Raw genomic sequence first — 25,302 nt, 5'->3', positions numbered from 1 at the left:
CCATTAAAGGGCAAGAGTTGCCCGAGAGTCAGCGACTTGCTTATGGCTCCTCGGCTGGCTGACGGCAGAGCTGGGACAGGCACAAGTACCCTCAGGAAGTTTCTCTGCCGTCTCATTGGCTGGCATCCTTCTTCCGCGGCTACCAGTAAACCCCTCCCCGCCACCCTGCGGCTAGAGCCCGTGCTGTGTTCTGCTTGGACGCGGGGATGTCCCTGATCACCCATCTCTGCTGCAGACCCACGGATAAACTGTGTTTCTGAGGCCTTAACATCTGGGCCTTGTTGACCCTGGGGAGACTGTCCCTCCCAGGGCTAGCCAATTCCTTGAGATGGTAACCACCTGTGAGCACCTTTCTTATGCAAACAAACTAATCCAGAGCTCACAACCCCCCCCCCCACCACCATCTCCCATGGGGGGCCTCTTTCCCCCTGCCCTAATCATCCCAGACAACTAGGTACCAGACAACTAGGGGCAGCCTTTATGCCCCGGAGCGCAGTGAAATTATTCAGACTGATGACTCCCAAGCCTGTATACCTGTCTCACCTGTTTCTTCCACAGAAACCACAGTAGAGGCTCTTGCCCACTTTTTCCCGTCACTCTCTCTGCTCCTGACCACCCCCCCACCCGGGTGCTCCCCAATGGTGTGGTGTGCCTCCTGTCTCTGGGCATCTGTGGGTATAAAACCCTCTTCTTTCCTGGCAATGACTCCACGTCTGTGTGTCTCACAAGGCATGACTATGACAAAGCCCAGCCACCCTGAAAACACTCCACGTGGTACCCCAGCCAAGCCATCAAAACCACGCCCTGCCTAGGGCGACAGCCCTCGTTTTCCCAGCTGAAAATGGAGCTAATAGCTCTTGCTGACGTCCCCATCCGACCTGGGCTCTGCTTCTCTGGGCTGCCCTGCTCCGTCCCAGTCTCTAAAGATACCTAACTTGGGGAAATGAGATTGTAACAAGCGCTGCCAAGCCTGCCCCTGCATTCTACTCCTGACAGGACACCTGCGTCCTGCATTCTGGGAAAAGCCATGGTAATCCTTGTTTGGCCTGGACACGGACTTCTATGCAGATGTCAAAAATGAGGCTTCCAGTTTCTTTGTGGAATGACATGGGAAGATGCTCGCATGACAGTGCTGAGTGGAAAATGCAAGTTACAACACTGTGATCTCCCAAAGGAATGGGACATACATATGTGAAAGCCTGGGGCAAAGGGAAAGGCCGTAACAAGGCACTAACAGTGGGCTTCTTTGAGTAATGGGACCATGAACGATTTTTAAAAATACTTTTCTGTATTTTTATGTTTTCTGTAATGGGGTTATGATTCTTGCGTTATTGGAAATCACCAATAAATGCCCTTTTATTGAAGTCCTAGATCTCCCTCGAAACAGCTCAAGCTTCCCCTTAACCTGCTATAAGACTGAGAAAAGCAATTTCTCCCACCTTCTCAACTCCATTAGCCTCTCAAGGTGAGTTCATCACTGTCTCTTCTTCCAGTTCTGGAAAGGTGATCTCTGCCCAGCTCAGAGGCGAGGGGCTCGGTATCACATTTGGCACCTCACAGGTATAAATAGTCTGAGCCGGTCAGCCCAGCAGCATCTCAGATGCCACTTGGCTTCCGGCAGCCACATCCGGGACTGGCACCAAGCTGTGTCTGTCCTGCCCCATCTCAGTGCCCTCAGGGACTGCAGGGTGGGGGGCAGCCTCAGCTGCCTGACCAGTGGGTGACGCCTCCTCTAAGGGAGAAGACAACGGCAGAGGTGACCACGACAGCCCTCCTCCTCCCCAGACTTGGGCTCTGGCTTTGCGGGCTGCGGAGACCTCATTTCAGCGTGCCCAGGGGCCCGTGTGCATCCCTGCCAGCCTTTCTCCGCAAGCCTGTCCCTCAGCGGGCTCTCCTGTTGGCCTGAACCCCCTCCAGAGCTTCGTCAGGGCCATGGCGTCTTTCTTGGAGGCCACCGTACTTTGAGCCCCGGCACCACTGGCCAGTACAAGATAAGGCCCTTGCATTCAGCTAACACCAGCTAACACTGCTTTTCCTCCCCAGGTGCTGATGGTGTTCAAGAGAACAGGAGCCCAGGGAGGTCCCGACATCCTGCAAGAGCTTCCACCAGCCCAGCAAGCAGGGAAGCAGCCCCAGCTCAGCGACTGGCAGCCCTGGGCTCCTCTTGAACCTGGTGCAGAGTCTCAGGGGACCACAGAGTGGTTTATTTATTCCACACTGGGTAGGAACCCGGTGAGGGTATGACACCTCTGTGCAAATTAGGAAAAAGTACCTTTTTCTCCAGATGAATTAGGCCACGTGCCAGTCACATGGCTTATCAAGTGAGAGTGACCTGCTGGCTAGGTATCTTTGTGCAGTGCCCACCCTGCACAACCGTCCATGGCAGCCTGATACTGAACTCTTTAACTTTGTCTTGTTTAATCCTCCCAACAGCCCTATGAGGCAGGCATTGTTTCCCCATTTTATACCCAAGACTCAGACTGCAAGCGGTAAAGCAACTTGCCCAAAGTCATTCAGCTAGTAAATGGGGGCGCTGGAAAGGGCTTTCCCAGGGCTTTCAAGAGCCCAAACCCATGTTCTTCTGTCGCGGCAGTGCACTCCCTCTCCCTGATTCTGATAAGCCACAGTTGGTAGGGGGAGGTTCTCGGTGAGCAGCCCCCTCCCCTTCAGGGAGCTCAGCGCTATTTCAGAGCGAGAACAGGTGCCATCTCGAGACAGCATGCTACCCGTCAGAGCAAACGCACCGAATACAGAGTCTGCAAATTGCAGCCTGACAATTCAAAGGACTGCAGTGTCTTCCCAAATAGGTATAGAGAGAAGCAAGAAGGGCTCGGCTGTCAGTGACTACAGGTCACAGCTGCCAAGGGGAGATGCTCCCCTCCCCGGGGCGGGGGCTGGAGAGACCTGGCTCGGACCCTTGACTAGATGCTGGCTCTCTCTGGGCCACCAGTTCCCCATCTGTGCACGGGAATCTGCAGAAGTATTTGAAGTATCAGAGCTGGAAGCTAAAAAAGCCCGATGTTGGGAACACAACCCTGATAGTCCTGTGATTAATCTGCTCCCGGTGTGAACTTCACTGGGGTGTCATTCCTGGCACGGGGTGGGGGTTGGGGGGGTCAGGGGCAAAGCCTTTTGCCCCTCCTCCCCCCCGCAGCCAGTGGTTTTTCGGGGCCCCCCGATCCAGTGTCTCGACATCCCATGCAAGAGGACACATGTGGTGGCCTTTCCTTCTGGGCCGGACCAGGGAGCCCTGAAAAACTCCCCTGTGTAGACTCCAGCCCCCCTCCCGGTGTCTAAACTAGCACTAGTTCCCCTACCGCCCCTGCCCCACTTCACCACCCTGCCCCCCAGGGGCCCACGCCACAGGCGGCATCCTCTGGGTCTCCTCGCCCTCCGCCTCCCACCCCGCTTGTCACCTCTGTGCCCTCTGGCGCCCTTCTCCCCCTCCCGGCACGAGGGGCGTGAGTCAGTCCTCTTTTCTCCCTGGAGGCGTGTCTCTGTCTGGAACATTCTTCCTCACCGTGTCTCTCGGTGCTACCTGCTTATCGGCCAGAGCCTTCCCCTGCCCTCCCTCTTCCACGCCCCAGCTCCAGCTCCATCCTTATTACACCGCACTCTGCCCAACATCCCCATTCCCAGGCCAGGCCCCTGGACAGATGGCTCTTCTCTTTCCTCACCGAAGATTTACTGACCCACTACTGCGTGCCAGGTACTGGGATAGGCCGGGAGGCCGTGATGACCAAGCCAGATAAAGCCCCCACCCTCATGGACTTCCAGGACAGGAGACAAATGAAATACGAATGCAACACAGGGCCAGGTAGGGATGAGCGCTATAAAAGTAAAGCAGGCGAGGGGGCTGGAGGGCACCTGGAAGGGTGGTAGGAGGTCAAGGACGGCCTCTCCGGACAAAGACAGTTGGAGCATCAGCAGGGGTCCAGGAAGAACATTCTAGAGAAGGAACGGCAAATAAATACGAACAGGCTGAGGACGGACAAGGCCAGCGGGCTGCAGGGACAGGGCCGTGGGGTGGTGGGCGGTGAGGGGAATCGAGGCCCGGGGCTGAGTGGCACCGGGTCCAGCTGGGCTTGGGGGCCGCTCGATACAGCAGCATGCTGAAGCGGAGGAAACGCATAGCCCGATGTGAAAGCTGCCTCTGGCCACCGTAGGGAGGCCACGCCGTCCAGCCAGAGCAGACAGGGGGATGGTGGACTGCGCCAAGAGGCAGCAAAGAGGTGCGAGGAGGAGACCGAGCAGGACATGCGTTAAGGATAGAACCAGCAGGATGTGCTGATGGCAAGACTGCAAAGGTGGAAAAAAAAGGAGAGAAATCAACGTAACTCCTAAGATTTTAGCTTGGACAACTAGTTGGATCACAGAGCCGTTGTAAGAGGAGGCAATGATGGAGAAAAACAGCATGGGCCTGAATCAAAGGAAGCTTGCTGAGACTATTGGGCATTCAAGGGGAGATCATAGGTAGGCAGTCAGAGTCACACGTCCGCAGCCCAGTGCAGAGGTCAGGGTCAGAGATACACGCTCCAGGGTCAAGGGACAAAGGACTTAGAGAGATCTCAGGGGAGGGCGGAGAGCAGAGGGCAAGCCTGCGGCTCCGACAGACATTCGGATGGTGGCAGGGGAGATGGGCCACCAAAGGAGCCTGCGAAGGAGAGTTGTGGGAAGGAGGAAAATCCGGAGATCCCAAAGACACGGATGCCAGGAGCAGAGAGCATTTCCAGGACAGAGGGCCAGCTCCGTCCAGAGCTAATGATGCCAAGGAAGAGGAGGAAAGAGAAGGTCCCACTGACCTAGTGACTAGGTGGTCGTCAGTGACCCTGACAAGAGCAGATTCAGGGGAGCAGGAAGGCAGAAGCCCCATTGGCATGGGCTGAGGTGAGAACGGAAGTGGGAGGTGCTGGGGACAGTGACGGCGGAAGTCTGTGTGATGAGCGCTGGGTGCCAAGGACTGAATGTCTGTGTCCCCCCAAAATTCACATGCTGAAATCCTAACCCCCAAGGTGATGGTATTAGGAGGTGGGGTCTTTGGGGTGATTAGGTCATGAGGGTACAGCTCTCATGAATGGGATCAGGGCCTTTATAAAAGGGACCCCAGCAAGCTCCCCCACCCTCTTCCCACCATGTGAGGGCACAGCAAGATGACAGTGGGCTCCCACCAGACCCACCCATGCTGTCACCCTGATCTCCAGCATGCAGCCTCCAGAACTGTCAGAGACAGGGCACTGCTTACAAGCCACCCGGATCTGTGGGACTTTGTGGAGGCAGCCCGCCCGCACCGGGACAGGGAGTGCGTGAAGACTGTCCTGGCTGAGGTGGCAAGAATGGCATTTCCCCCGACGTGGGAAGAACCAGCCAGAGTTAGAAGGAACACACCTCAGTGTTCTCTGAGACTCTGAAGGCCCCAGTGGAGGGTGAGGGAGGGAAGGTTTACACTCCACACGAGGAGGCCTGCATGGGGAGGACAGCCTCTGTGAACCCCATCGTCCCCATCCCAGCACAACCTTTATGGCCCTCGATGTAGCAGGTGCAGGCTATGCGTGACTACGTGGATTGGAAAACTGGGACAGCCCCGTGTGCCTTACCATCTGGGTACCCCCTAAACTGCTTATCAGGTGGATGCTGGGTCCTCCCGGCCTGACTCCAGCCCCCCTTTTCTTTCCATTCTGGGAGCTGACCTGGGGTGAGGCCCTACAGTCACCCTTGACCATCTGATCTGGAAATGAGGCCCAGAGAGGGAAGTCCTCATACCCAGCTGTGAGTCGGGGTGAAGCTGGGGCCTGGATCTACCCAGAAGGTCCCTCTTAGGGACCCCACTAGTGACCGAGCAAGGCGGGAGCTTGCCAGATGGGAGATTGGGGCACAGAACCATTCACCTAAGTGGTTATTTGTCCAGGAGACTCAATTCAGACTCAACCAAGGGCCACAAAGCTCGAGGTCCAGGTGGACTCATGGGACAACACCACTTGGCGAGTCCCAGGACACCCACAACCTGGCCTCCACAGACAGCCTCCTGCCTGTTGGCCACCAGAGGCCCTCGTCAGGTACGTGGGAGGAGATGGGGAAGCCGCACCATCTTTGTTTTGCTTTTCCAGCATGCAGCCCAGAACATTCTGCCAAACCTGATTCTCCAAACTCTTCTCTGTTGGATGGAGCCCGAGAACTCCATCCCTTTTCATTTTTTATTTTTTGTCCTTTCCCACAGACTTAAAAATTGACCACAGAGGCTTATGCTAAACCAGCCTGCACCACAAGTCAGGTACACAGGCGCCAGCCCTCAAGAGCTGTCACCACACCTGCAAGTCCAGTATGGAAAATTCTTTCCCCTGGGGTACCCTTGCTCCCAAGGGCTCCTCTTTGAAATGTAGAATGTCCAGGAGCAGGTAGAAGGAAGCATTTGTCAGGGGTAACAATCAAGAAAGCACTAAGCACCGTGGGGGGAGAGGGGGTAGGAGAATGACACAGAAGATGGGGGGTGGGGAGATGAGAGACCCTAAAGATGGAGCAGGACACCCAACCCTACCCAGGCTGACCTGTCCACAGCCCAGGAAGCAGAAGCCCTCTGTCTAGAACGGCCTGAGTCCCGAGACTCTGGAGTGGAGGATGCTGTGTGGGCCAGCTCCATCAGCCACCACCTCTAAGTGGGGACTCGGTATCCTCATCTGGAATATGCGGGCAATGACAGGACCCGCCTCAAGCACTGCAGGGTGAGGACTGAGCGCAGGAACAGGGGCAGGTGCCCAGCACAGCACCTGGCACACAGTCAGCCCTTACCTGCCGAGATCCCAGCCAAGTCCTGCCCCTCCACGGAAGCACCTCTGACCTCCACGCTGAGCTCTTGGCACATTGGTGCCATGCAATTTATTACCTAATTATATACCGTCTTGAAACAATTAGGGAACCACTGAATACAGCATAATAAGATGGTAATTGAATCGCAGCTCTGAAATATGACCATCCCGAAGCCCACACTGCAAGGTACCTGCTAGACACACAGGCAGACCGCACCCCGAGGGAAGGGCTCTAGGGCCCTGGACTCTCAGCCGGCTCACTCTTCCTGTGTTATCGGTTTGAGGCTGGCTCTTTTCTCCCACGGCTGGTGCTACCCTCCCGCTCGGGAAGACCCCTGCACCCCAGCCCGGAAGCCCAGCAACACGGGGAGCATGCTGTCCCAGGAACGGGCAGCTTGGATGGGCAGCAGCCTGGGCAGTTTTGCTCCAGACATCAGAGAGTGGGCTGCGCACTGCCTCTTGCCATCCCACCACAGCCCAGGAGGGCTGAGGCTGTACAGAAGCTGGGACAGGGGCTGATGAGACCGTCCAGCCAGGCCGCCTGTGGGCTGTGTCTGAAGCTGGAGGGTCTGGAGGGCCCTGGATATGCTTGCGCAGGTGGTCCAGGCCGGTTCTCGGGATCTGCGGAATGCCTGAGCAAACACGGAGACGTTCATGTGCACTTGCCGGAGAGCTGAGTGTATGTGAAATGACAGAAACAGCCCTCCGGGCAGACACTTCTTAGAGAATGTACAGGTAAGGGGGCTATCCAGGAAGGCTTCAGGGAGGAGGTGGCGTGGGAGAGGGACACTGACAGGATGATAAGGACTTGAGGTGGAGCAGGCTCCAGATGGCAGAAGCTGAGTGAAGCCCTTTGTGCTGTGGCTACAGGCCTGGCTCAGAGTCAGCACCTGGGGGACTCCTGGCCCAGCTGCCCTCAGCCCCTCTGACTCGGTCCTACCCCCGGGACATGCTCAGGCAGTGCATGCAACACTCCCACCCTGCAGGACCATGACCACGACGACGGGCGCTGCTGCCCGCCCCTGCCCTCTGGGCCGTCCCTGGGGGGCCCGGGCAGAAGGCTCAAGGCACTGAGCCGTGGAGGACACGGGCGCTCCCCACCCGCTCATCTACCGTTCCAGAACTGCTATGGTGTTCTGTGCACGGTGTCTGGGAGGGCTTCTCAGTCAGTCACTGCAGGAGTGTATATTCTGCCTTCACTGCCTTCTCTCTCCTGCTGAGCCAACCCCCTCCCCCTCCCCCTCCTACAGGCTGCCCAGAGTGCTCCAATGGCCCTACCCCCTGCTCTTCTCAAGAGAACGTTCTCCCATCATTCCAAACTGTGAAGGAGTTTATGATTCAAAGTGCTTCCCCTCTGGGGATTAATTTTCAAAGACAGTGCCAGAGACAGATTTATTCAAAGGAATACATCTCTAAGGGAGAATTCGGGAACCCCGAAATGTAAGTTTGCTTTTTTTTTTTTTTTTTTTAACCAACAGCCTTTACTGTGCGCCTGCTTAGTTCATTATTTTATTCCATTAACATGTATTAAGCTCCTACATGCTAGGTGCTGCCTGGGTGCTGGGGCTTACATCACTGCCTAGTGCGGGAGACAGAAACACAAACATAACCCCAACATAATGAGAAGTGTCTTCAAAGACCTTCCTGCTTACATTCAAGGCACCCACTTAAAAAGCAGCATTTGCTGATTCAAACTGAGTCCTATCTGCTCTCTAAAACAGCTCCCCGGAGGACTCTCATTGGACACTTTTAGACCCGCACTTGAAATTAATAAAGCTGTATGTCGATGTATATTTTATAACTCACACACTTTCCAACTCGGCCTGGACTTCCCCTAGCTCATGTCCAATGAGAAGACCTGACCGCAGCCATTCTGAGCACTCCCTGGCCTGGATTTTCTTTGTGGTCTTATTTGGACTTTTCCAGACCAATCGCTTGGACCTGCTCCTTCTCCCAAGACCCCTGTTTGAATATACAATTTATGAGTCATTTGCTTTTTCTGCCTCTCTTTATCCTCTGGTTATATATGGTACCTGACTTCCCCTCCAACTGTCTTAATAATAAATAACACACTTTACCACACCACGACACACCACACAACTATAGAGAACAAAATATGGCATGCACTGAATTATTCAGGAGGTGAAAAACACCATAAAGCACATCACATATTCCAGGCGTGGAGACTTGTTCACCGGGATGATGTACTTTCACCCTGAAGAGCACTCTCCACAGCGGCATTAGGCCCCCTCTCCCCCCAGCCCTGCAAATCTGCTGCCAGGAGCTGTCCTACCCATTATGAAGAGGGCAGAAGCCACTCCTACGCCGAGGTAAAAAAAAAAAATCTCCAACATACGGTTCAGTTCTAATTACATTAACCATTATTTCCCACATGTGGGAACGATGCATATTATGGTTTCTCACATATGTAATAGTACTTTGAGGGGTCAACCAGAAATTGCGATCTGACGTTGGAATTGTCCCAGAAGACGTTGGGCTGTGTGCTCATCACATTTGTTCCATGACTAAGGGGGCTCTGGGTCAAATGGCAGCTCTCCAGAAGTAAATCAGCTCAGCTGGGGAGCACAGTGACGAAAGGGTGCCTTAGTTCTGAAACCAAATGGTTAGAGACCAGCGGTGGCTCTGACTCTGGGGGGGTCCGGGGGAGCGGGAAGGGGGGGCTGGCCAGGGTCACTGGGGCGGGGGAGAAAATAAAAGGGAGGGGAGGTGAAGGAGGGAGTAGTGAAGAAAAGAGGTGGGAGGGAAGCAGGAACTAGGGAGCAAGAAAGGGTAGCAGGAAGAAGGAGGGGAGAAGAGGTCGGGCAGAGGGGCAGAGAAATCAGCAACAAAATACAGAGAGAGGAGGAGAGGGAAAGCCTGCTGGCAACAGGAGAAGGTGCAAGGAGCGCTCTTGCTGGGGTCTCCCCCCAGAGATGGCTCCCAGGGGCCTGTCCCATCTTGCTCAGTTGATTAGCATCTTCTAGCCAAACCTCTCATCGAGTTCTTCAAAGAGTCCTACCCAGGAAGGCAGACACCTGCGGACTTACCTAGACCACCCCCCATCTGGGTGGGTGAGTCACACAGCAGAAAGGCCAACACCGGAGGTGTGATACTTAGAAGGGACAATTCTGGGCGCCCTGCTCTCACTGCGTGACCCATCCCAGGGCCCAGCGGCTGGCCGGGGCTCCACCACACATATCTGGAAAGAACTGGCCAGAGTAAGACCCGGGTTTCTGAGGCTGGCCCACACCCTAAAGCCTGTCTGTGAACACTGCCCCCGCTGAGATCCTTCTGACGTTGGAACCACGTCTGTACTTCTTCAAAGCATTGAACAGAATCATACATATCCGGGTGGGGGCCGCGGTCCTTAAAAAACACATTACTTCCCCTCTGTGGGGTCAATTTAAGGTTTTGGTGTCAAAATTAACAACAGCAAAAGCTCAGGCCTCTTTCCCAGGGAAACAGACCTGACAGCGCATACTGAGAAATGCAAAAATTAAGGGACCAAACAACTTAATTGGCCCCTGGAAACCCTTAGCTGGCAAGTTCCAGCCACACCCAGAGAAAGCATTCTGCCTTGTCTGAAAGATGCCCCACCGTGCCCTCCCCGCCATGAGTGGCCCCCTCTGGAGCATCCTGCATTCATGCGTTCAACAAACGCCGAGCTCCTGAGTATAGAGTGCCCCTCGTTACTGATTTCACTCCCAACACAAGAGCAGAGCAGGAAGGAAGAACCATGCGATGGTAAAGATGTCAAATCTCAGCACCATCCTCATGGGAATGGTTCTTTCCCAGCCGAGGTCAGCCCTGCCTGGGGGCGGAATAGGAACTTCCCGTACCATGGGACATCCGAGGAGCAGAGCCCAGGCCCAGGCCCCACACCCACCCCTGATGCCACCCACACACACCTGTGGGCTGGCATCCGAAACCCTTGCAGCAGGGACGGAGTGAAAGCCCCCACTCCCAAGGAAAGCTTGAGATCCAGACTCCACACCCCTTCCAGCTCCCCCCTCCCTGAGAGGGGCCAGTGAGTCCCTGCTCTGCTGTGGTTGGGTCCCAGCCCTCACCCCTCATGTCAAAGGCGGGGTGCCGAAACGCAGTGAGCTTTGAGCCACCGTGCTGAGCCTGCTTCTCCCCTGAGGGTAGCTCTGGGGGTGGACCACGGGGCAGGGCTCTGAGGCCACCTCAGGATGGGCTTCCCCCCTCCCTGGTCATTCGCCGGGGGGTCTGTACCTGGAGCTGGAGGTACTGCTGCTCTGAACGGCCGGGTCGTCCGTGACATTAAAGAGCCCCGTCCAATTGGCCAGCTGGTCGCCACTCTGCCAACCAAACTGGAGGCCTCTGGCAAGAAAACGAGGCAGTCGGTACTCAGCACTCACACGCGGGCTGAAACCCATCTAACCACAGAGCCTCCTTCTGCTGCTGTGATCACTCGCTTACTGGAGATGAAGGGGATGCCCACCCATGAGGATGACGATAATAAACCACAGCCTTGCATCGTGTTCTCTGCTCACTTACATCCGTCCCCTCTTTCCGCCTCTAGCAGCAGAGCTGAGGTTACACGCTATAAACACAGGGAAACTGAGGCTTAGCGAGGTCAAGGTCATAGAGCTCTACTACCTCCTATGTGGTGAGTCCCTCAACCCCCACCGCTGGAGACTTAGACCGGAAGAGCTCTCAGTCGCCAGCACTTTGGCGTCCTCGGAGGCCACACTGCAAAGCTTTTAATGCAATCTGGCTCTCCCATGCATAAGACTACACCTCCTGGTTTGAGACTCCACACCCATGGTCATCTCTGCTCCCTCCCCACCCCTGACTGAAATGATAGCAAAGGAATAAATAAGGATGTGAGCATGGAGAGGAGGCGATAGAGGGGGGCCAGTGACAACACCATGGAAGATGAAAAGCAGATGGGTAATTAATTCCCCTAGACCCGAAAGAGTGGAGCCCCAAATGTTTATGGGGAGTCAATCTATTCCCTGTGCACAACTCAAGGAGGCTCTGAAATTGGGGGTCCGGGGCCACTGAGGGCAGGAGCGCAGAGTGGGGCTGAAAGTGGGAGGACTCTTTCAGGTTTGTATGAAGAGTGGCGGGACACACCCCCCCCAACACCGGCTCCCCTCCTTAAGCCCATGTAGTGTGGGCAAGGAACCGGCCTGCCCCACAGACGGCAGGAGGCTGAGCTCCAGGGAGCTGACCCACAGAAGTTCTGCAATTCCTCATACACGGAGACACCAATCTGCAACCCACCCACCCCACACCCTGCCTCACAGGTGGCGAGGGTGGATTTTGGGAGGGAACCAGACCAGGTCAAAAAGAAAAAAAAAAAACAAAACACAAACAGGGCTATGGAGGAATAGGACTGTGTCACCTGATCACCCTAGCGCAGGGGTTCTCCACCTGGCGCTACGGACAGTTGGGGCTGGGTCATTCTGTGTTGTGGGGCTGTCCTGTGCATTGCTGGGGGCTGAGCTGTGCCCCCCAGTCTCTACTCTCTAGATGCCAGGAGCACCTCAACCCACACCCTCCATTGGGATGATCGAAAATGTCTCCAGAGGTTGCCAAGCATCCCCTGGGGGGCCAAATCCCCCCAGCTGAGAACCACTGTCCTAAGACAATGCCCACCTCCCAGAGCTCCAATGAACCTTCTGGAGACTGGCTTGCCCTGAAATATGAACAGGCAATGAAAGGCCACCAACCAGCACGCAAGAAAAGCTTTAACTTCAAAGTCAGAGAACAAAACAAACAGCAAAAAAAAGGGGAAAACTCAGGGGAAAAGAGACAAATGAAAGGAGAAACAAATTTTTAATAAAACCCTTGATAATAAATAGCCTCTAAGCTGAGGGGAAGGGACAGTGATGGTTGTCAGAGCCGCTGTCTGGTCATCCTGGATCCGCCACCAATGAGCCGAGTGACCTTAGGCAAATCTTCGTAACTCTCTGTTCCCATCTTTCAAGCAAGGAGAGCTGTCTGGGATGTCTCCAGAGCCCCTGACCGGGAGCCGAGCTGTCTCCCCGATGCCCACCCAGCTCCCTCCGTGGGAGTCTAGGTCGCCCCAGTGTTTAAGCGCTGACCGTGCATTCCAAGTGGAAACACCGCACAGACCAAATATGCCATGTTGCATGCCGAATACAGTCTGGGGACCCCCACCATCACCCCCAGAGGCCCCTGTCCACGGAACGAGACACTGTGCATCCTCTGTCACAGCTCAGGACACTGAGGTGCAGGGTCAGAAGTGACTTTTCAGCCAGCTGGTGACAAAGCTCGACCTGGAGCTCAGAGGAGTCCCGACTCCCACTTCAGTCCTCCTGCCACCGACGTCCTGGATCCCGTCGCAGGAGTCTGCTGCACACAGCGCACCTGAGGGTCTTCTGTCCTGGGGGCTGGCTCAGCCACTCTCAGCCTCTGGCCTCATGCACAATAGCCAAGCTCAGCAAGGGGCGCCCACCGAGGAAGCCCAGGGGAGTGCGTTCCCAGAGCCGTGACTACCCCTTTCCCTCCCCCTCACCCACTGGCAAAGCAAACAATGGGAATGGAAATGCCCCATCTGCTATTCTTGTGAGGCTAACCTTGAGTTGACTCCATGTGGAAAAAAATAATAAAAGAAGAAAGTCATTCAGAAAACGTCAGTACTTAACTTTCGTGGGAGGATAATTTATTGAATTATTTATTCCAAGAAGGGAGCTGGGCTTTTTATCCTCTTACTTTAGGGCCCTGTGCGTCCTGGGGGCTGAAAGCTTCCCAGCTCCCTGAAGAAACTGTGCTAGGCAGCCCAGAGGGGAGCAAACCGCCTTCGGGTCTAGGAGGGGTGGCTGGCAGAAGATGCCTCAAGTCCAGGAAGCTAGCTTCCTGCTTTGGGGTTCCCCCACCACATCTGTGTCAAACGAGTACCCTCCTTTCTCCATTTAAGACACAGGCTTCCACGTCGTCTGAGGCTCTAGGAGTCTCTCTGTCCCGGAACCCCAGCCCACTTGGCACTTAGTATGTAGGAGAGTTTGTCAACTTTTCACGAGTGCTTGGTCCTTCTCTCCTAAGAGCTCCTTGAGAGGAAGCCTGTTTCATACATCTTGGCAACCAGAGACTAGGGCAGTATTATCCAACAGAAATACACCAGGAGCCACAGATGTCATCTAGAATGTTCTGGTAGCCACATTATAAAAAAATAAAAATAAAAATAAAAAATATCAAACACATGATGAAATTCCATAGAACTAGCTACACACAGACACACAAATGAGTGTACGTAAAACTAGGGAAATTTGAGTAAGGTGGATGGATTGTATGGATGTGAATTTCCTGGTTGTAATACTGTACTATAATTTTGAAAGATGTTGCCGTCTGGGAAAACAGGAGGAAGGTATGCAGATTCTCTCTGTATTATTTCTTACAACAGTATGTGAATCTACAATTCTCAAAAAGGTTTCTGAGAAGTAAAAAAAAAAAGGTGAAATTAATTTAATTTAATAATATATTTTATTTAACCTAACACATCCAAAATATTGTCATTTCAACATATAATCAATGAGGGTTATCCGTGGTGTGATTATTGCTGGTTGAAAAATTAATGGGATAGGTTACATCTTTTTTCATAGTATGTCTTTGAAATCTAGTGTGTATTTTATACTCATAGCACATCTTAGTTTAGACTACTCATGTTTCTGGTGTTCCACAGCCACACAGGGCAAGTGGTTATTATACTGGACACCAAAGTCTGGTACATAAAGGGCCTGTGAGTCATGCTTGCTGATGAACAAATGAATGAATGCATGAATGAATGAACCTTAACCAAGAGGAGGCTGGGACTGGACGTGCAGAATGGCACCTCCACCAGCTGGAGGGCACTGGGTGGGAGGCCACAGGGGCGGGAACATCAGCTCTGCAAGCACGGGTGGGGGGAAGAGGACCCAGAGTGATGAACTGGTGTCCGGATAGCAACCCAGCCTGACACTGAAAAAAGAGAAAACACTGGGGGAGTCTTGAGTCCTGTAAGCCTTCTTCTGGGGGGTTGTGGTTTATTTCTGGGGAAAGAGCAGTGTTGATCCCAGAAATACTGATCCTCAGCCTGATGGCCTGGGGAAGAGTGGAGAACTGGTGTATGGGGGGGGGGGTGTGTGGCTAGGGTTCCTTTACTCAGAGCCTCAACAGGAGCAACACAAATCGGATACCATCTCAGGCTGGAGTGAGCACGAATGCATTTTATTCTCCCAACAACCTTGGCAGTCCCACCCCCATCCCCTGGCTTACCAGCCTCATTCCCATCTCCCATGCCTGCAGGACCTGTGCGCCCCCTCACAGACAGGACTGGCAAAGCCTGGCCCGAGCCTTTGTGCTGAAGGGCTAGCCCCCCTCATCAGAGCTGGGAAAGAGAACAGCCCTCCTGCTCATCCTCTCACATTGCAGAATACTAAACTGAGACCTGAGATGGAGGCCATCCGCCTCACCAAGCACCAGGGAATAAAAAGAAATTCAAAAGCCTTCCATGACTTCCATCCCCTGCACCTGCAGCCTCAACACCCCAGCCTGTCCCCCAGAATCACCCCGTGAAATAAACTAGCTCTCCAAAGCCCACATCAGCTCCTGCCGGGCTACTCATCAGCCAACTGCTCTATCCTTTGAACCCTACGAGCTTTATCACCTACGCCACACAACTGCAAGTTGATTTATACAGTTTTACATATTTTTCATGTTTGTCTCTTTATGTGTGCTCTAAGTTCCTCAAGAATATGTATCATAGCTAATAATTGGGTTTTTTTAAAGATTTTATTTATTTATTTGAGAGAGAGAGAATGAGAGACAGAGAGCATGAGAGGGAGGAGGGTCAGAGGGAGAAGCAGACCCCCCGCCGAGCAGGGAGCCCAATGTGGGACTCGATCCCGGGACGCCAGGATCATGACCTGAGCCGAAGGCAGTCGCTTAACCAACTGAGCCACCCAGGCACCCCATAGCTAATAATTCTTTAGTAACACCCCCTTCTCCCCTCCCAGTACAAAGCTGATTGCACATTTAATTGATGTTTGATAATTATTAGGAAAAGTTTAGGGGTTCCTTTTTTTAAAAAGATTATTTATTTATTTATTTTAAGAGACAGCTGGGCGGGGGGTGGGGGTGGGGAGCAGAGGGAGAGGGACAAGCAGACTTGTGGAGCCTGAAGTGGGGCTGGATCTCACCACCCTGAGATCATGACCTGAGCCGAAATCAAGAGTCAGATGCTTAACTGCCTGAGCCACCCAAGCACCCCTAGAGGTTCCCTTTGTAGGCATCCATTCATTCAGCAATTAATGTCAGACACTGTGCTAGGTTCTGGGAATTCAGAGATGGATAAAACATCTCTTTTAAGGGTCTTGCAAGCTATGTGACCTTATACAAGTTACCTCTCTGAGTGAGTATTAAATGAGGATGACTGTATCTGTTTAATAGGACTCTTGTAAGGATTAAATGAAATAATCCTCATTTAGGACTATCTCCTTAGGTCAGATCCTGGCTCATGAACCCTTAAGGAATGTTAATAATTAATATCATTACCTGATGAATCCTTCACCTGTGTGTGGTAGGGACGGGACAGGGGTCCCTACCCATAGGGTTAAGGGCTAAACTTGAGAAGTTCTGGATCAGAAGGTATTAGAGGAGAAGTAAGTGGGCCTGGATAAGTCACAGAAGAGATGCTAAGACCTCTAAGAGGTACAGTTTCCCTGAAAAGTACAGATGTCAAAAAGAAAAGAACGGGACCGAGAGAGGGGTGGGCAGAAGTGTGAGAGGACAGCACTGCATCCCTGGGGGACATCTGGGGCAGGGACAGGCAGCTGACAGATGACCAAGTGCAGCCTGGGCAGGTCAGGGTCAGGACTGGAGGGAGGCAAGCAAGGCTCCCAGGGCCCAAAACTGAAGGCAGCCCCTACCCCCCCCAGGCTCACACGGGTGCAGGGTAGACCCCTGAGAGGGAGGCCTCCTCAAGTCCTGTCTCCTGGGTGCCAGGCTTCCCTCACCCTAATCCCAGCCCTGCATCAGATGCTCAAGACAAGCTTGCTCTGATCAGCCAGACAAGAAGGTCATCCTGCCGGCCCAGCACACACCCTGGTGCTGGTCAGCTCAGCATCCCTTCTCCTCTCTGGGGGACCATCCATTTCCACCAGGTCCCCATGAGGCACCCGCCCCCTCCAGAACCAGCCCCTGGATAGACCCTCCCGCCCCTGTGGTCCTATCTCCTGGGCTGTGCCTGTTTCTCAGGGCAGTCGAAGAGAAGGAGGGTTGGTTGCATGAGGAGAGCCTTCCAGTGCAACTTCAGATACAGCACGGAGTCAGGCTGTGCTTTTCCTTGACCCAGTTTCATATCCTCAGGTCTCAGGCCCGCACCAGCCACACGCAGGCAGCCCAGATCTGCACCCTCCGAGTGCAGGAGAGAGCAAGGCTGGAGGGAACAGCATAGAGGAGAGTCTGCTCTACAAAAGGCAGGACAAGACAGACCCAACCTCTGCTCCTGTGTGGTTGAAGAAACCATCTTAACCAGGAAGGAAATGGAATTAGCAACTTACAGTCTTCCCCCAAGGAAAACATTAGGTGTGGATTGCTGTACAGGCGAGTTCTACGAAACTTTCAAAGAATAGATGATCTCAGACCTGCATAAATCATCCCACAGAATGAAGAGGGAATATTCCCAACTCTTTTTACAAGGCTGGTTTTAAGACCAGACAGAGACAGCATTCTATAAGAAAATGACATGCCAAGATCATTCACTAACATGAGATAAAATATCTTAAATAAAAATACCGGCCAACAAAATCTCCCATCATAGAAAATAAATAATACACCATAAACAAGCTGGGTTTATCCCCCAAATTATAAGTTTAACACCTATTAATGTAATTTATCACATCAAAAGATTAAAGGCAAAATCATATCATATGATTTTGATCAAATATCATCCAATAGAGGTAGAAAAAGCATCTGATAAAATGAATATCCAAACGCGGTAAGACAAGTAAACAAAACTTGTTAGCATACTCCACAAGGGAGTCTTAATCTCTTAGAGGTTATCTACAAAAAAAAACAAAAACAAAAATTTAAGCAGACACTTGTACTATAATTCTCCTTAAAGTCAGGTTTAATCATACAATACACAAAAAATAACTCAAAATGGAGCAAAGACCTCAACATAAGAGCTATAATTCTAAAACTCTTAGAAGAAAACACAGGGGTAAATCTTTGTGACACTGAGCAGTGTACAGAGGCAATGATTTAATAGATACAGCACCTAAAGCACAAGCAACCAACAACAATATATATATATGAATAAGAATTCATCAAAATTAAAAATTTTCAAAGGATATCATCAAGAAAGTAAAAAGACAACCCCTAGAATAAGAGAAATGTTTTGCAAATCAATATATTTAGAAGCCATAAAGACCTCTCACAACTCAATCACAGAAAGACAAATCATCCAATTTAAAAATGGGCAAAGGATGTGAATAGGCATTTCTCCAAAGGAAAAATACAAATGGCCAATAAGCACATGAAAGTATGTTCTACATCATTAGTTATCAGAGAAATACAAAATCAAACCCACAATGGAATACCACTTCAAAACCACCAAGATGGCTATGACCAAAAGGACAGATAATAATGAGTGTTTTAAAAAATATGGAAAAATTGGAACCCTTATGCACTGCTTGGAGGGAGTATAAAATGGCATAACCACTTTGGAAAGTGTGACAATTCCTCAAATGGTAAAACACAGAGTTACCATATGACCCAGCAATCCCACTTGCAGGTATACACCTAAGAAAAATGAAAATGCATGTCCACACAGAAACCTGGACACAAATCCTCATCACAGCATTATTTGTAATAGTGAAAACAAGTTTCCACCCAGTTTCCACCACTGAAGAACAGACAGACAAAATGTGGTATATTTATAAGTTGAATATTATTCACCAACAAAAAGAAATGAAGTATTGGGGCACCTGGGTGGCTCAGTCGGTTAAGCAGCCGACTCTTGATTTCAGCCCAGGTCACAACCTCAAGGTCTTGAGATCGAGCCCCACGTCAGGCTCCACACTTAGCACGGAATCTGCTGGAGATTCTCTGCCCATCCCCTCACTCGTGTTCAGGTGCTCTCTCTTTCTCTCAAATAAATAAATAAATCTTAAAAAAAAAAAAGAAAGGAAGGAAGTACTGACACATGCCATAACATGGATGAACCTTGAAAACATCACACTTAATGAAAGATGAAAGTCATATTGGACCACATATCATATGATTCCATTTGTATGAAATGTCCAGAACCAGACAAACCTATGGAGACAGAAGATACACTAGTGTATGTGTACATCCCTACAGCTAGGAGAAATGGGAGTACTGGGGGATGATGGTTAAGGAATACAGTTTCTCTTCAGGATAATGAAAATGTCCTAAAATTGATTGTGGTGATGGATGCACAATGGTGTGAATATACCAAAAGTCACTTAACTGTACACTTTAAATGGGCAAATTCTATTTGGATAAAGCTATTTTAAAAGAAAGTTAAAAAAGAAAAAAAATCAGGATTAAGGCCAGGATATTCACTATGACATTTTTATTGAACCTTATATCAAAGGTCCTAGCCAGCTCAATGAGACAAGAAAAATAATTAAAGTACAGGGTTGTGATAAAAGAAAAAAAAAAAAAGTCTATGTAGAAATCCCAGAAGACTCTACAGACAAATTATTGTCATTACGTATACATTATCCAGGTTGCTGGTTATAAAATCAATATACAAGAAAATCAGATTTATTTCTATATACTAGCTACAAACGCTATACAAATACTGTACATACTACATATATATATATACATATACATATACTTTAGTACATACATTTGTATATATACAAATGTTTAGAAAATATAATTTTTAAAAATAAATTTTTACAATAGCAGTAAAAACTATGTGGCTAGAAATAAGCCTAGCAATGTTCAAATTCTTTACGAAGAACTGTAAAATGTCATTGAAAGACATAAAAAGAGGACATGCGAGGCCCATGCCTATCTGGTCTTTCTCTGAGATTAAGTTTAAAATGCAGGTTGAGACCAGATTGTAAAAACAAAATCTCCAGTGACCTTTCTTTCTAACTAACAGAGAAACAACAACAACAAAACCTACTGCCCTTTCCCTGCCCCTCTGTTAAAGTGTAAGTACTTTTAGTCCTCTGCACTCTAGGGATGCAAGTTCATGTGACGATTTTAGCACTAACAAAGGAGCTTGGGGGCAGTGGAGGTCTTAAAGGAAGAGGGTACAAATTCCATGCCCCTGATTCTAGAAAATCCTTCTTTTGACCCATCGCTCCCACCCCCCAGAACTGTCCTTGACCATATAGCCAAATCCAGGTAGGCCTTATCCTACCTGATCCCTCTGCAGTGGGTGTCACAGGTGACCGCTCTCTGCTTGGCACCATTATGCCTTGGTTTCCTTAACACCCATTCCCCTCTACCTCTCTGCAGCCTCAGTTTCCAGAGCTAGCTCTCCTCTCTGGACCCTTAGATGCAGGCAGTCCTTAAGGCTCTCCTTTGTGCCCCGGCCTTCATCATCCTCACTCTGCTCTCTCCTGGGTGATCTCATCCAACCTCATCACGGGGACCAGTGTTTTTCTAACTAAGGGTTTCAAACCAACAAGTTATAAGATCAACTTGGTGGTTTACCCCAAGAATTTTTTCAACTCTTGTATTGTGGTAAAATATACATAACAGAAATTTACCGTTTTAACTATTTTTAAGTCTACAGTTCAGTGGCATTAAGTGTAGTCAATCCATTATGCAGCCATCACCACCATCCGTCTCCAAGACCTTTTCATCTTCCCGAACTGAATCTCTGTCCCCATTAAACACTAACCTCCCACTGCACCTCCAGCCCCTGGCAACCACCATTCTACTTTCTGTCCCTATGAATTGACTAATCCAGGTGCCTCATATAAGTAGAACCATAAAATATCTGTCATTTTGTGTCTGGTTTATTTTAGCATAATATCTTCAAGATTCATCCATGTTGAGGAAAAAAAAAAAGATTCATCCATGTTATATATCAGATTTCCCTTCCTTTTTAAGGCCGAATTTATTTTGTAAATGAAGTGGAATAGAAAATATTAAAGCACATTTCTTATAATAAGGCCAAACACAGTTTCACAAAATGGCTGTTTCAGATGTGTATGTGAGTGTGTTCTAGATCCCTGGGTATAACACAGTTCTTACTGTGGCTAACAATTATAAAAGTTGGGAAAACACTGATTTTGATGGTGACTAAATAATCTGCATTGCTAGCCTGGCTCTTCTCCACCCACAGTTCTGGAGCTCATTTCCAAGGAGCTGCTGGATAGCTCCATGTGGATCTCCTTGCAGTGAGTGTCCTAACAGATCCAGACTCAAATTTGTTACCCTCTTCCCTCCAGACATGCTTCTTCTCACACATTTCCTACTCGAATCTCCATAACCAGGCCCTGCCTGCCTCACCTTGCCCCCAGCTACACAGCTGTGATATTTGAGTCATGCAGAACTACTTAGCTCTCCCCTGCACTTTGCTATCCTTATTCAAGCTGGCTTTCATCCCCCTTCCCTCCTCCTCCCCCATGCCTACGGATCATTTTCCTTTCTTCAAGACCCCCTTCAAATGCCTCCATGCACCTTGAAGCCATCCTAATCCACTACGGCTCCCTCCTCACTTCTGGAAGCCCTTGCTCACACCTCCAGTTCGGCTTATGTACGTATTACGTGCCTTTCTGTCTTCCTAATAGACTACAAGCTTCCCGGAGACCCTGGACGGTGTCCGCCTGCCACACCACTGTCCTCAGCACTTAGCGTGGTGTTCAGCATATAGCAAATCTTCATCAAGTATGTGTTCAACAAAGCACAGATAGGAGGAAGCCAAGAACATCAACGGCAAACTTCACAGCGTTGTCTCATGCTCTCTCTTCCCAGTCCACAGAGTGTGTACTTTCTCCACGGAGACACCATGCCCCCTGAGCCATCTGCACTGCCCACCTTCTCCCCTCCTGAGCACCGGAAGTGTTTGCAAGATGGGCCCCCAGAGTCCCGATCGCTCCAACGGACACCCCCCAGAAGTGGCCACAGCACAGCACAGGCAGAGACCAGGGGTCCAAGGAAAGAACACATACCAACTCACATCCCCCACTCCCTTCTGGTGAAGTCTGTCCCGAATTCTCACTGAAACAGCTTGTCACCTTTGTGCCTCTGAGCTCTTTGTAAGGTGGCAAACAATGGAGGCTTTGCTGAATACATCATCAGACCAGCTCAGCACGGAAACGAAGAATGACAGCCCTCAGGAACCCCCAAGGTCCAAAGTGGATCTGCCCTCCGCACCAGATTCTCCTCACTTTGTACCAGGCTGTAACAAGAGCCTCCCAGCCTCTCCCCATCGCTAACCTCTCCTTACAAAGCCCGAATAACCTTCCTTCCTGGTGGCTTTTATCATATCATTACCCTGCTCAAAGACCACATGCAGCTCCCTATGACTGAATGAACCCAGTTCTACCTGTCCTTCCCCATCCACAAAGCACTCACTGAAGCTACTCACCCAACATTACATCTGTCCCCATTCTCCACTTTCTCCCTTATACCAGCTGGATCCATTTCTTCACTGTGTCTTCCAGTTACCCTGGGCGCACGTGGGCACATGCAGACATATACACATACACACATACCACTTTTAATCATTTCTTCATTATCCAATATTTATTGAGAGCTTACTACGTGCCGGGCATCATATTTGGTGCTCAGGGTGCAGGTGGCACCAAAACAGAGTGAAACCCTGCCTCATGGAGCTTTCGGTCCAGAGCAGGGTTTCTCCACTTCAGCCCTATTGATATTTAGGGCTGGATAACGCTTTCCTGTGGGAAGCAGATGATGCACTGTGGGATCTTCAGCAGCATCTCTGGCCTCTATCCATAAGACACCAGTAGCACTCTCCTCTCCCAGTGTGACAACCAAAAATGTTTCCAGATATCGCCTGGGGGTAACATTGTTCTCCCTTGAGAACTGTGGGTCTAGAGCAGCAGGGGGAGCTTGTAAGGAACCATGTGGGGACCTGGTAACAAGCACGTACTGGATCTATCCCCAGAGAGTCCAATTCTGAGCCCAAGCATCTGCATATCAGCGATTCTCATGAGGCTGTCCCAAGATCTCTGCTTGGGGAACACTCAAGTGTGAGGTGTTTCTAGACAGGACACAGACCAATAATCACATCAAGTCAGTTCATTATGATTGTATGTATACGAAACAAGACAGGTGAACGCATGCGTGGGTAGTCCGGGCATGGGAGAGGGGAAAGGAGGTGGTGCCCCATCTCTGCACCTTTGCTCGCACGCTCTTCAGTTCTGGATGTGCACGTTCCCCGCACACACATGCATCTAAATCTCACCCTTCCTTCGAGGGCCCACTCAGGTTCTCCCTCCTCCAGGCAGTCTTTCCTAACTACTCCAGCCCATTGGTACCTCCTTCCTCAGACAAGTTAACACTTATTACTTAACTATCTCCTCTGCGGTTATTCCGTTTCCCCAAAGAGATCTCAAGCCTCCTGAACACCAGGACCACACCATCTGCCTCTTCACAGACCCCCACAGCATCCTTCCAGGATCAAGCATAGGCCAGTTCTGCTTGCTTGACTGGATTACCCCACGTTCCTGGAGTGAGGCCTGAGAGGTGGCATCTGAGATTCAGGGAGTCAGGATCTATGTGTGAGGGAGGATGGGAGGCAACTGGCATGCCCGCTGAATTCTGGGCAGCTCGCACATCCACGCAAGACCAGGGAGGGCTTGCCAGAGCAAGCAGTTAGTAGACGAGCTGGCGCTGAGCACGGGTACTGATGTTTTCCCACTGTTGACAAGGCAGCAGGGACCCCAGCAGCCCCAGCAGTGCTGAGCAGGTGCCAACAGGGTGCAGGAACCCAGAGTCACCTGCTGAGGAGGTAACAAGTGCAGCAGGTGGAGGCCAGCAGGGGCCCGGCAGTCCTTGCATGGGGTTATCTTGGAGGGACGGCAGTAGCCAGAAGGGGAGGCAGACCCAAGCCAGCCAGGAGACTGAAAATGTTCTTTAAAGCCACCAGCACCATGCAAAGCTCATCAGCTGCCCTCCCCCAGGGAAGAATGCTGTCTGGGGAGGTCAGGGGCCGTGGCTGGCTAAAAAACAAATGTCCCAGGCAAGAGGCCCCATACTCCCCAGCTCTGGGGGGGGGGGGGGGGTACGGTGCAGGCGGGGAGGGAAGTAGCCTAACTGCAGCAAAGAACAAACCTCCAGGCAAAAGGAGAGATAGGCTATTTCTAAAAGGGGCTCTGACGTGGGAGTATCCTGGGGTCAGCGCTATCCCCAAGCTCTGAAAGGGGGCAGAGTACCCCGAAGCGTCTCTCCTCGCCAGCAGAACAAAAACGGCTGGCATTTTCACACACACAGGGACCCGGGCTGTGACACCTCCTACCGCTCCTTCTCCCAACAGAGTTGGCGGTGGACTGGGGGAGCAAGGGGTAGGAAGAGAGTCCAACGAGGGGAGAGTTAACTCCCGCTGCAGCTCTGACCTTCTGGGTAAGCCTGAGAGAGAACCATCTGTTTCAGGACTGATCAGGTTGTGAGTTTCACACACCCAGTGGTTACTGGTTTATGAAAACTGACGATCCCTGTCGCAGTCCCAGCCCACTATCACTCCCCACCTAACCGGGCGCTCCGGGGTGGGGGGGATGCTTTTCCCCAAGAGCCCCCACAGGAGTTCAGGACTCACAGGGTAATCCTATCCGGTTTTGAGCCCTCCACTCCCGGGAGCCTCCCCTCCAACCAAACGGCCATGGCACTGTAGATTTGGGGGACACCGATCTGACCCCTGTGGCCCCTCGGGGCGTTCAGATGGATTTGTCATCAGCGTGGCCACTCGGAATTCCAAGCCGTCCCCCATTTTCACAAGAGAACAAAGTTGTCGGGCCCCTCCGGCCCACGCAGGGCAGGCTCTCTGCTGCCGCTGGGAGGAGAGATGCGCTTCGGAGCGCCAGGACCCAAACCTAACGCGGCGCTGCTCGCGGCCAAAGTGCCGACCCCGGGGTCACTCACTCCGGGGACGCCTGGGCCGACGCTGCGGCCGCCACCTGGGGGCTCGCCCGCGAGCTCCGTGCACCCCCACCCGCGCTCGGACTTTCTTACCTCTTGATGTAGTTTCTGCCGTACAAGATCTGTTGCAGCAAGGTCACCAAGGCGAAGGCGCAGATGAAAATGAAGAGTAAAGTTCGGTTCCCCAACAAATCCCGGTTCGCCGAGGGGTCCGCGTAGCGCATCGTGGCGGCCGCTCGCGCACGCCGGGGCGCGGCGGGCGCGGGGAGCCGGGGGGCCCCGCAATCACGCGCGGGGTTTAGGGGCCCCGGCGGGGCGCGCGGTCGACCAGGCGCCTCTCGGCGCTGTTAGGCGGGCGGGGGACTTGGCCGGGCAAAGTTTCCGCCTGGCGGGGCGGGCGCTGCGGGCATCCGAGCGTGGCCGGCGCCGGGGC

The 25,302-nt window shown here is 51.7% G+C and overlaps 1 protein-coding gene across 3 annotated transcripts in view; it reads right to left on the bottom strand.

Annotated features, from left to right (window-relative positions):
• Nucleotides 1-25,093, bottom strand: part of ST8SIA5 (ST8 alpha-N-acetyl-neuraminide alpha-2,8-sialyltransferase 5) — a 48,715-nt gene extending 23,622 nt beyond the window's left edge. For 2 of the 3 annotated variants that reach the window (XM_021686340.1, XM_021686341.1), the window contains exon 1: nucleotides 24,963-25,093. In XM_021686340.1, coding sequence (XP_021542015.1) covers nucleotides 24,963-25,093 — 131 coding nt within the window. Of the gene's footprint in view, nucleotides 1-11,033; nucleotides 11,142-24,962 lie in introns of all 3 variants that reach the window. The other variant, XM_021686338.1, reaches the window with a different exon arrangement.
• Nucleotides 25,094-25,302: the final 209 nt, after the last annotated feature.

This window comes from Neomonachus schauinslandi, chromosome 14 (assembly GCF_002201575.2).
Source record: "Neomonachus schauinslandi chromosome 14, ASM220157v2, whole genome shotgun sequence".
Classification (NCBI taxonomy): Eukaryota; Metazoa; Chordata; class Mammalia; order Carnivora; family Phocidae; genus Neomonachus; species Neomonachus schauinslandi.
The sequence above is the reverse complement of the archived record's forward strand: the minus strand, read 5'-3'. Positions and strand labels throughout refer to the sequence as shown.